Source organism: Mustela putorius, unplaced genomic scaffold, assembly GCF_011764305.1.
Source record: "Mustela putorius furo isolate JIRA1106 unplaced genomic scaffold, ASM1176430v1.1 tig00003871_pilon_pilon_pilon, whole genome shotgun sequence".
NCBI lineage: Eukaryota > Metazoa > Chordata > Mammalia > Carnivora > Mustelidae > Mustela > Mustela putorius.
In genome coordinates this window covers 13,727,352-13,740,423 of record NW_025422023.1, presented here as the reverse complement: position 1 = coordinate 13,740,423, position 13,072 = coordinate 13,727,352, and the positions used below count along the sequence as shown (strand labels likewise).

The window sequence follows — 13,072 nt, the reverse complement described above, 5'->3', positions numbered from 1 at the left end:
GATTGCAAAGTAGGATTTTTTCCTAGTGTCATAATAATATCTTTTGGTCACCATCTCTGCAGGGCATGAAGGAGACCCCTGCCTGCGATCATCAGACTGCATCGAAGGGTTTTGCTGCGCTCGCCACTTCTGGACCAAAATCTGCAAACCAGTGCTCCATCAGGGGGAAGTCTGTACCAAACAGCGCAAGAAGGGCTCTCATGGGCTGGAAATTTTCCAGCGGTGTGACTGTGCAAAGGGCCTGTCCTGTAAAGTATGGAAAGATGCCACATATTCTTCCAAAGCCAGACTCCACGTGTGTCAGAAAATATGATCACCTCTGAGGAAAATCATCCCTAGCAGACTGTGAATCTGTGTATTTAATGCATTATAGCATGGTGGAAAATAGGATTTGGATCTCAGAAGAATGGCTCAAATAAGGAAAGTGATAAGAATATAGAGATCACAGAGAGAGAAAAAAGATAAGAGAATAAGCAGATAAGAAAGGGGTAACAAATGTAGTACAACTGATGCATTTCCATGATGCATCTTGTTTATGTAAATAATGTACACGTTTGTGAAAATGCTATTACTGAAAAAAAAAAGCACATATTGAAAATTACTGACGAATACCATATGACTTTCCAAGAGTTTAGGTTGTGCTGGAGGATCAGTTTCCTTCAGATTGGTGATTGCCTATAGAAATAACCTAAAAGCCATATTTCTAATTCAAAGTTATAGTTTAACAAAATAGTCCCTTGGCATACAATAGGCTCTAACATAAAAAGTGTTGTTAAATAGGAAATGAAAGCTTGGAACATAGATAATTTGTAACACAGAATCACCTTTTGGTTTGGAATGCTACTTCTATGGCTCAGTGAAAGGCCTTGGTAGACAAGAAAAAAGGCAGTCAGTATTTTCCAAATAATCTCAAAATAATTGCAAGGCTTTTTTGAATGCCTTTAGGAAAAACCAAATTTATTTTGCTTTCAACTGTTTATTTACATTTTTCAAAAGTTGTTTTTCACTGGTAATTCCCAAAAACCAGTATAAGACAAAACAGTCCATTCACATTCTAAAGGAATGGCATTGTACATTTTCTTGATTGTATGTGATTCCAACCTTGAGTATATTTTATTTTCCAAAGTATCCCAATTAATTGTGAATAGTAAAGAGTTGAATTTCACAGATTGAAAAAAAATTTAAGATGTCCAAGATACAGAGTTAACACTAACAGATTGTTATTTTTTGAAGCTTTGGCATTCCGTGTGTTTGATAGAATTAGATTGGTAAACCCATTTATTCTTTACACATGTAGTACAGTCAGGAAAAGCTGAAAGCAGAAACTGATCTACATTTGTGCTGCACTGAAGGACACAAAGAAAATAGATAAAACTTGGTCAAGTGCCCAGGTTTTGGCAACATGTCAATCATGTATCTGAAGCACAAACTGACTATTCATAATGGAATCCCAAGGCTGCACAGCCTAAATGGAAGTTTTCCATGGGATGTGCTACCACAATATTTACTATGCAGATGAGTTCTGTGTAGGTCACTAGTTGACCTCAAAATATTTATTTTATATTTTTTGAGGTCGTAAAGTAGTATGAGGAAGTCTCATGAAATAGACTCCCAGGGCAGGTAGTATCTTAAGGTTCTTTTGTCCTCCATCAACTTCTAACTTGCCAATGGCACCATCTGAAATTTCTGTACCAATCTCTCTCTTTAATATCTGGGTTTTTCTTTTTTTGTTTTTGTTTTTGTTTTTTGCCAAACATACCATTTCTGTTTTCTGCAGCCATTGAAAGTAAAGACTATAAATGGAATAACTTGTAAAATCTACATATTGCTAACCTGTAGAAACCACAGTTCCAAATTCTTTGAAACAATTTTATTACCTTTTCTTAGTTTGCTCAGTTCTAAATATCTATATCTAGAGCATAAAGCAAAAAGTTATCTTATAGTTATTACTTTTGACCTTTTCTTTTATAGACTGCAAGTCACTCCTTAATTTTCTCTTACTTAAACCCCTTCAGCAGTTTCAAATTCAAGTTTTCCCAGTAGAGATTAAATCTGAGCCTGCATGTCTATTAAGAATTTCAGCTTCCCATACACATTTACAAGGGTGATTAAGATTCACATTTTTCCACATGTCTGCTGAAACAAAAATTATAAGCTAATCTATCCAAGAACCAAAGTCTATGCAAACAGGTTTCTATAAGCTTGGCAACATGAAAATGGAACATTTCAGTCAAACATTTCCTATATAGCAATCACATTTACAGTCTGGTTTTTGCATTAGTTCCCTATGTACATCCCAAAATTATTATTTGAAGTAATTTATTTACAGGAAATGTTAATGAGATGTATTTTCTTATAGAGATATTTCTTACAGAAAGCTTTGTAGCAGAATATATTTGCGGCTATTGACTTTGTAATTTAGGTAAAATGTATAATAAGATAAAATATATTAAATTTTTCTCCTTCAAAAATGGAATTCAAATTTCCTTGTGGTTTGCTTTTGAGAAAAACTTTCACAAAATCATAGATTCTCAGAGTTCAAATGGATAATCTGATTTGACAGTTGGGGTAGGAATCCTTTGGATGACATCACCATGAGATGACCCAAGACAGTTTATTATCACTAAAGGCAGTTTATTCATGGCAGGACAGATATAATTGCTAGAAAGGTACTATTTCATTAAACTAAAATATTCTGGGCTGTGCTTTCTACCCATTTATTCCTACTTTGTGTTCTGGAACATCATGGAACAAGGACTCTCCACAAACTTCTTCAAAACACTTGAAGCCACCTAGCTTATTTCCTATAATCTTCTAGCCTGATTAAAATCTCCCCAGAGATGCCAAGATGCTTAGCATATTGGTTCATTCCCCAATGGCACAATGAAGCCGTAGAATATCATTACTTCTACATGGATACAGACTGAGTTACCTGGCCCTAAGTAAACTCACAGCTACTACCTGGCAAAGTCTTTCCTCTGCTTCCTAAATACAGAGATGTCAGGAGTCTTTGATAAACAAAACTGACCAATTTTGAGACTGGGAGTGGTTGTAGAAGGCCATGTTGTATTAGAGATGTTAATGGGCTGGAAATGTGGGAAATAAACGTTCTGTGACAGTGGGATGGATTAAGTGTAGCTATGGCAGCATAATGAAGCTCAAACAGTCCCATAGCTGGAGGTCAGAGTTGAAGATACCTCAAGTATTGCTGAAATAACTTCCACATTATTCTAATTAGGCACTTAAATAGTTATTCTTAAATAGTTATTCATTTCCTCAAATTGAGAACATTTGTATTTCCTAGCTACAGTGTATTTTTAGCCTATAACAGTCATATGGGTAATATTTTTCTTTTCCACTGAGCTCCAGGAGATGCTCTGAAAACTTACAAATTGTCTTGACTTCCTTTTAGCCAAGAAACACAATGCCTTATCACAGCCCTAGGATTTGAGGGGGAAACAATCACTTTTCTCCACCCCCCAAATTCGGGACATTTGAGGAAAAAAAGTTAAGAAAGAAAGGCAGATGACGGATTTCCCTGGGCTGATAAAATTATCAGAGAGTATGGTGTGTAGCATAAGCCAGAGGATACTAGAAAGGGCCAGGTTCCAGAGCAAGATACTAGAAAGTTGCCTATTCTCAGACAACACCGGACAACATCATTTCTATCTGTGGGAGCTGCCCTGTTAAAACTTACTGCACGGATGGGCAGAACAGAGTGACACACTTTCTTCTGGCAATTTATACCAAAGAAGGGTGGGGGAAGAAGAGAACTATGCATTTCACCTTTAAGAATTTCATTTGAAATGCTGTAAAACTGGATAATTCACAGCACATGAAAGGAGTGAGTGAAGGCTAGAGACAAAGATTATTATACACTCCACATTCAGCTAATGTTAAGAACTAGAAAAGAAAAAACTCTCCCCCACATCATTCCCCAGATCTTTATATTTTCAACACATTGTACATAGCCATTTGTCCATGGTGAACATACCACCATAGATCAGCTACCTACTAAAGCAACACCTGATGAGGTCATTCCCCCACTGCTGGTTACTTCTTTATGGATACTCTTAGGACCAGAAGTGGAAAGTTTATATTTTTATCCCCAGGAGATGGCAAGATGGATGAAGAAAATTCATTAATTCAATTGACTCCAAGACCACACTATACTCAGGGTTGGAAAATAACTCTTCTTTCTTTTTAGCATCTCAGATTATGCCCATCATATTATCCAATCTATCAGTGGTTCTGCAGTGAGATTGAATGACATATTGGGTATCTGATAATAAAATGTGTAAAAAGTACTGCAATCATAAAATTCCAACAACTCAAAGACTTTTGAATATAAATCCTGCACCATTAAAAAATACCTAGGAGAAATTAATGTATGAAATTTAAATCCTCTTGAATGCTAATGTCAAAATAAGTTGAAGTCCAGAGAATTTAGTCTATATTTGTTATCTTTCTCTTTAGAATAAGGAGTCCAAAGAAACTGAAATTCAAAATCTTCAAGTTAATGGTTAAAGTTTTTCTTCCTCAACGTGATGTATTCTGCTCTGGCTTAGCCAGAGGGTTTATTAATGACAGTGTAGAGTAGGACTCTTTTAGCAGCTATGGCCAGGACAGTATCTCACTGGAATGAGAGACCTGAATTTTTAAAAATGTTTTATTTACTTATTTATGTGAGAGAGAGGGAGAGAGAAGAGTGCTAGCATGAGTTGGGGGACAGGCAAGAGAAGAAACAGACTTCTCCCTGAGCACTGAACCCACCTCAGACTAGATTCCAGTCCCCTGAGATCATGACCTGAATCAGGAGTCAACTGACTAAGATCTCCACTGAGAGAATTAATTTTTAATATTGTGCAACCAATTTTTGGATACATATAATTAAGTCAAAGATGTCACCACATTGAGAAAATAAGGTAATCTCTAGCTCTTAGAACAGATATACCAGGCAATACACTGTTAACAAATCTATGACAAGGTGTTGTCAAAAACCATAGCAAAGGTGTTGGAATCTGAGTGAAAGAAGATAGAAACAAAGAAAAACAACAAGAACAAAAAAACTCTTTGTTATTGCTTTGTTCCTCAAGAAATTAAAAATAGAACTTCCCTATGACCCTGCCATTGCACTCCTGGGTATTTACCTCAAAGATACAGATGTAGTGAAAAGAAAGGCCATCTGTACCCCAATGTTTATACCAGCAATGGCCACGGTCGCCAAACTGTGGAAAGAACCAAAATGCCCTTCAATGGACGAATGGATAAGGAAGATGTGGTCCATATACACTATGGAGTATTATGCCTCCATCAGAAAGGATGGATACCCAACTTTTGTAGCAACATGGACGGGACTGGAAGAGATGATGCTGAGTGAAATAAGTCAAGCAGAGAGAGTCAATTATCATATGGTTTCACTTATTTGTGGAGCATAACAAATAACATGGAGGATCTGGGGAGTTGGAGAGGAGAGAGGAGTTGGGGGAAATTGGAGGGGGAGGTGAACCATGAGAGACTATGGACTCTGAAAAACAATCTGAGGGTTTTGAAGGGGCAGGGGTTAGGAGGTCGGGGTACCAGGTGGTGGGTATTATAGAGGGCACGGATTGCATGGGTCACTGGGTGTGGTGCAAAAATAATGAATACTGTTATGCTGAAAATAAAAAATAAATTAAATAAAATGTCAACTAATAAAAAAAAAATTGTCAACTAATCCAAATCAGTTCTGGAACCCAGGACCTATGTACTTAAACTTACTTGAGAAAAACATCCACCAAGATATAAGATATAGCACTATATTTTACCATAAGGTAGGCTGACAGGAGACTCCATCTGTGTATTTCATCTACTTTTAGAGAGTGAGTGGTATTTGAGGCATTATTGCCTTCATGTAAAACTGGTCAAATTAGAAACTCACCATTAGGTATTAGCTTCATTGAGGCTTCTTTGTTTACCCACCTAACTTATTCAAAGAATCACCAGTGCTTGAGAATATGTTTGGTCTGGTGGTATGGCCTCCATAATATCTTGTAAGTTGATCTTTTTTAGGGGTGTGCCATAGTGACAACTCCCACTACTTCACGCATTACTTATTTCCTCATCCCTGCATTTATTCAAGCTGTAAAAGCAAATCAACACATTCTTGAAATAAAACTGCTATCGATGCTCCTGAAAATTATTTTAACAAATGGTGCACCAAGGCACAGAAGACACTCCCAACTTACATTTCTTCAATCAACCCATACTCAACAAGAATGCCTTCTATGTGCCCGGCAGATTTGTAGGCATGGTGGATAGAAGGAGAAAACCAAAACAAAAAAGTTCATCCTTTCATTGTTTTTACATTTCAGTTATTTTTTAGGGCAATGCCTGGGAGAGAGAAAATAAATAAAAATTATATAAATTCTATAAGAGACAGAAGATGAGCCCTATGAAGAAAATTGAAGCAGGGTAAAGAAACAGATTCTGTGGTTAGGGGAGATCTCTTAGAGAAGACAAATTTGAGTAGGAAATTGAGTAAAGTGGGGGGTTGGGAATGGGAATATCTGGAAATTTAGCAGCACAGGAAGGAGGACATGAGCAAACATCTGACACTGGGAAGAAGTTGAGTAGAAGACTTGGATGGGGTGGGTAAAGGCTGAGAGAGAGAAGATGAGGTCAGAGGAAGTGTTGGGTCAGATTGTGTAGAACCTTATTGATCTTTACAACTACTTTTATTTTGAAAGAGAGATGGAGGTAGTGAGGGATTTTGAGCAGAGGAGTAGCATGGACTAACAGGTTTTCAAAGGTTCACAGAGGCCACTGTGTAGAGGAAAGAAGACAGCATCCAGGCAAGAGCCACTGGTGGCTTAGATTTGTGAGGTAAGTTGGAGGTCATGAGAGACAGTTCTTTTAGGGTATGTTGGAGGTAGATCTAGCTGGATTTGCCAGTGGACTGGATGCAGGTTTTGTGAACAGCAGAGCCTCTCTAGCTTAGCCCGAGGATGAAGATCATTGTGAAATTGTTAAGAAAAGAAAAAAAAAAAGGTGAAAGAGCTCTTTCCAGTATAGCACCTTTGTATTTAGTATCTAAAGGAAGAATTGTCCTCATAGAATGTTGACAACTCTTTAGAAAATTGCCCTTTGCAAATTTCTCACCAGCCATCTTGAGAGCTTGAGAAATAAATTATATAAAGGAGAAACTGAATCAACAAAAAGAGAGAAGTTGTTGAATGCACTAAGAAAAGCAGTTGCAGACAAACAGAAGAATGAGAGGGTGGTAGGAAGACATAGAAAAGAGAATAAATAGGGACCAGAGCATGGAGAATGGGCAGAGACTTTTAAAATCGAATGTAGGAGAGAGATGCATCAAGTGGAATGCTAGAAATCCTGAAAGGTGCTAATAAGAAACTTCAATTTGATACAGATGTCAAACAGTGTCAAGGAAAACTTACCGGAAGAGAATGGCTGACTCACAGCAGTAGGTTTAGAAAATTATTTAAGCAAAGGGTGTAGCGCAGGCTACACTCCCATTGACTTTGAGCCAATGAGTTGCAGTAGAGGGCAATTTGTCAAAGGAAGTCATAGTTCTCTTTGAGTTTTAAGTAATTGTATAGTGTAGAACCTGGGAATTCAAAAGAAAAAACAATATGCAAGTAATTGAAGTAGTTTCATGAGAAATACACTTGCCATCATACCTCTCACACATACGTCATGAATACCGCAATGCAGAACCTTTTAAAATTTCCTGGGGGTCAACATTTCTTATAGATGCCATGGACTTGTTTTATTTGCTCCACAACTTCCCACTTCACTGCACCTGCTACACCAGTCATCATTCTGTGTTTAATGGCCAGTCAGCCTCCAGGGGCTAGTAACAGATGGAGAACATCAGATCAACTAATGCATATAAAATACTCAAAGTCCCACTTAAGCTTTTCAGGCAGACCATGAAATTGAGATAATTTTATCCTCCATTTCTTTTCCTACCTTATCACTCCTTACCTCTGAGCTCTTGTCTGCTGCAATGACCATTTATTCTTTCTCTGATTGTATGCCGTACTTAAAGCTTATTATAGAACAGGAAAACCAAGCAATGTCTATGGAAATCTCACAGTAACCTTCAAGCTATTTAACACACATCCACATCTTATAACTTTCCAAGATGCAAATATAGTGATGCTACCTTTTACAATGCCTGAGAGGAATACAGAGCAAAACTCATTTTTACATCTATCAAGGGACCTTGAATTCTCCATGGAGAGTATACTCCCTACTATACCATTTGGCTTCAGTTTGGGACTGTTAAAAATCATTCTTAGCTATGGAGAAATGTGAGGAGGCTGCCACAACTTTCCTTAATATAAAAACAATAAATAGGGGCGCCTGGGTGGCTCAGTGGGTTAAGCCGCTGCCTTCGGCTCAGGTCATGATCTCAGGGTCCTGGGATTGAGTCCCACATCGGGCTCTCTGCTCAGCAGGGAGCCTGCTTCCTCCTCTCTCTCTGCCTGCCTCTCTGTCTACCTGTGATCTCTCTCTGTCAAATAAATAAATAAAATCTTTAAAAAAAAACAATAAATATAACTTAAAGGTGGTTGGGATTTCTTTCTTTGATGTGTGTAAAGTTGCTCAAAAACAGTGTGAGGGCTTCAGAACAGAATAGCTATCTATTATTTAACAGGGAAAAACAATCTCAAGAAAAACCTGCTAGTGTTAAGAGTGGGATAGACTGAAAAGGTTGACCATCTGGGAGGAGAGGCAGAGGCGACTCAAGGAAACATTCAGAGAGTAGGGGAATGTGAACTTTCTTTGAAGAAACTTTTGTTTTGGTAGGCTTGAAATAAATCAAAGGAAACATTTCTTTATTTTATTTTATTTTTTTATTTAAATTCAATTAGCCTACATCCTTAGTTTCAGATGTAGAGTTCAATAATTCATCAGTTGTATATAACACCCAGTGCTCATCCCATCTCGTTCTTCTTCAGCCCATCACCCAGTTACCCCATCTCCCCAATCACTTTCCCTCCAGCAACCCTGTATGTTTCCTACAGTTAAGAATCTCTCACAGTTTGTCTCCCTCTCTGATTTCTTTCAATTCAGTTTTCCCTCCCTTCCTTTATGATCCTCTGTGTTGTTTCTTATATTCCACATAGGAGTGAAACCATATGACAATTGTCTTTCTCTGATTGACTTATTTTGTTTAGCATAATACCCTTCAGTTCCATCCATGTCAATGTAAATGATAAGATTTCATCCTTTCTGATGGCTGAGAAGCATTTAAAGAGAAGGATTCATTGGGTGAAAACTGGCTGTTAGGGATGGGAACTTCACAGAAAAGCCAATGACTTAGGGACAATCCAAATGGAGTATTATGATAGTTCAACATCCCTCTTTTATTCCTCAGGTCATCTACCAAGAACCCAGCTCTTATTTCATCATAATTGGCAAAGAATGTTCATATGGACTCTCCCATAGGATATAGACAATAGTCATGGTAATAATTGGCATTTTTTACATTGCCTCAGAATGCCATTCTGTGTGATACTTTTTTCCTTATAATATGCTTGTAACTCTTGTCTCTCTTGAATGTTTACTATGGACCAGGTACTGGCTTAGCAGTGCCTCCAGTTCATCTCATGTCATTCTTCAGAGCAACCCCTTTACAGCCAAGAGGGCTAGAGTCAGGATTTGAGATCCTGACTCTCTGAGGAAGGAGTCTGTACTCTTATGATTAGCATATGCTGGCTCCATTGGAAATAACCAACCCTCTTATGATTATGGGGATTCTGTGGTTCGCCTACTGACACAGCGCTCATGAGCATCAGAACTGAGGGTAGGCTAGCTTTTGTAAACATTTCTTCACTCTAAGACATACTGAGTACATCCTAAAGCCATTCTGTTTCCTGAAAAGAGTAGTTGGTGCTGGAATTAGGGCTAACAATATATCACTGTCTCCCCAACAGATACTTCTCACTGATTTATTCCCAGGGAACAAACTTGCCCAGTTAGTATTTTGGACATTGCTAACAAGAAGAATATATATATATGTATATCATCTATCTATCTATCTATCTATCTATCTAACAGTTTATAAAGTTTACAAATAAATACTGTATCAGAGTGAGGTAAAAAAAAAGACTTTGTATAATGACCATAATTTGCTGTTTAAAAAAGAAAGCCACAAGGGCACCTGGTGACTCAGTCAGTTAAGCATCTGACCCTTGATTTTGGCTCAGGTCGTGATCTAAGGGTAGTGATCTCAGGGTCGTGAGTTCCAGTCCTATCTTGGGCTTTATGCTCAATAGGGAGTTGGCTGGAAGATTCTTTCCCTCTGTCCTTCCCTATGTATTCTTTCTCTCTCTCAAATAAATAAATAAATAAATAAATACATTTAACCCCCCCAACACACACAACTTTTAGTTTGTAAATGGTTTCCATAAAAATGTCCTAAGTTAGAAAGATGTTTGTTGCTTATTAGAATGATATAATTACTAAATTGTAATATATTTTAAATCACTTTAAAAACAAATGATACCTGATGAATGGTTTTCTTTTGTCCTCTTGTGTCCGAGGAGATTGACTGATATCAACTGCATGAGGAAGTCTCCCTAAATCTGTAACTCCTTGCTGAGTTTGGCTAAGGAAGACACTTGGAGAGGATCTGATAGTGAGAATACAGGGCTTTTGGCTCTTCCCCTGATATGGCATAGTCTGATAGTGGCTGTATTCTTTCACCAAATGCCATAGATGGGGATGAGCACCTTTCTCTGACTCCTCTCCAGGTTTCATGGATGACTCCTTCCTGCATTGAAATTCTAACTCCTATTGAACCTAGCCCTGAGTACATCAACGTCCCTTGTTGCTTTTCCCTAACACTGCCTACACCATTATAAATTCACCCTCATCAATCTCTCCTCAATGATCTATCTCTGTCTGCCATCTGTTTCCTGTCAGGACCCTCACTTGATACCACCTAGGTATAATCTGCTTTTCCTTTTCGCTCTTTTCCTTCACAGTCTTTGAAAGTCGAGATGTAACATCATAAAGATGGTAAATTATTAGGGTGCCTGGGTGGCTCAGTGGGTTAAAGCCTCTGCCTTCAGCTCAGGTCATGATCCCAGGGTCCTGGGATGGAGCCTGCATCAGGCTCTCTGCTCAGCAGGGAGCCTGCTTCTCTCTCTCTTTCTCTGCCTGCTTCTCTGCCTACTTGTGATCTCTATCTGTCAAATATATAAATAAAATCTTTAAAAAAAAAAAGATGGTAAATTATCAAGTCCAGGCCTTCGTCCAGCTTTCATATATGTTTAGTGCTGTCTACTAAACACTTGAATTTAGTGTGATGGCTTGTATCCTAATTTTAGGCGAATTTGTACTATTTGCTAACATTGAGAAAATGGAAAGTTCTTACATGAAAATCTGGATTTCTAAATTCTCCTGAAAAGCAAAACAAAACAAAATAAAATACCAGGAAATAAAGGAAAATGCTGGGCCTGCATTTCTGGCATCAGTGATTGCGTAGAGCTAAGTGGAGCTAGAGTTCTCAGACCTCTAGCTCTTTTTGGTTCCCACCTCTCTCTTGTGTTTTGAGCATCCATTGCTATATGTATAGATATATGGTATATGTATAGATATATTGCAGTTGGGCTTTTCTTCTTGTATTTTTAGGAAAAAGAGAAATGTCACATGTTCCTCTGCTACAAATACCTCATCTCCCATTACATTATACTATGTCTCCCAGAATAGCCTCTATATCCAACGTGATCTGGACTCTGCTTACCTTCTTGACCAGTCTCCTATCTTTCTCCTTTCTGTCACTCTACTTTAGATGAGATTATTTTCTTTCTGTTCCTTGAGCTCACCAAGGCTGTTCCCATCAAAGTCACCCTTTCTTCAGTCCTTTTGTATATAGTATATATTTTGTATATAGTTCCCATATATACCCCCCACCAGCACTGGATTCAAAGAGATCCATCAAATGCTATCTCTTCAAAAAGGTTTTCTCTTTAGAATGTGAAGGTCTCCATTTTGAGAGGATCTAGCACATATGCCCACAACTCTAGTATCTTATTCTTTCTTCTGGATCCTCTACCTATTTTTTTTTTTTAAACTCTCCAGTACCACTACCCTTCAGGTGACTTCACCGGTGAATCCATAAATTGTAGTTGCAAGTGAACTAATATCACTTGACCTCTCCATGGTTCAGACTGTGAATGCTGCTTCAGCCCTGAGATTAAGAGGTAGAAGACTTATTGTGCAGTATTAAAACTGGATGGTGTTATTTTAATTAGAGTAATGGGGGTTCTTAATCAGGAAAACTGCACTAACAAAGCCAGATATGTCATCATGACCATTTGAACAAATTTCAAAGTCATTACTTTAGAATATCCTTGAAATTTTTGCGTAGAAATATGTTTCCATTAACATGTATTTGTGAGGCTTTCTCCAAAATTTATTTCCTAAGCTTTTATTTATTTATTTTTAACTCTTTCAATGAAGTGACAAAACCACAAATACCTTAAAGGGCAGATAAACATGCTTCATTTGGGGGTGTAGGTGTGTATGTGCATGTATTTCTGTGTGCCTAAGGTGTGTTTTTGTCAAAAATAAATAAAAGACAAATCCTCCCTTTGGAACCGTTAACCGCAAAAGATTCCTAGGAGAAAAGTGAAATTTAATTTGGGAGGGATGAATGGAAAAATGTGGTCCCATAAGTAGTGCAATATACTTAGCTCCATTCCACTCATTTTAATAACTCACGCCCACTCTTTATCCTTTTCACTCGTCTGTGTTTTAGCACTTCTATGTATATCTCTAAGGACCCCAGCATTCTTTCCATGTTTCTGACACTTGTGCTTATACGTATTGGGGCTGATCCTCTCCCCTCCATTAGATTTTAAATTTATTGTGCATCAAGAACTTTATAGCTCCCTACTTCACTTAGTAGCCCCACAGCTGAAGTCTTACCTCTTTCATGAACTCTCCCTTAGACCCTCTGACCCCTGGTGATCCTAGCCTTCTCCGAAATCATATTGCATTTTTCATTGCATCACATCCCACAGCACTTTTTGTAATAACATGTACTGAGCACTTG

At 37.9% G+C, this 13,072-nt stretch overlaps 1 protein-coding gene across 1 annotated transcript in view; it reads left to right on the top strand.

The window, feature by feature from the left end:
* DKK2 (dickkopf WNT signaling pathway inhibitor 2) overlaps positions 1–2,476 on the top strand; it is a 100,355-nt gene extending 97,879 nt beyond the window's left edge. Inside the window, exon 4 of the mRNA XM_004748116.3 lies at positions 63–2,476. Coding sequence (XP_004748173.1) covers positions 63–313 — 251 coding nt within the window. The 3' untranslated portion in view covers positions 314–2,476. The remainder of the gene's footprint in view (positions 1–62) is intronic.
* Positions 2,477–13,072: the final 10,596 nt, after the last annotated feature.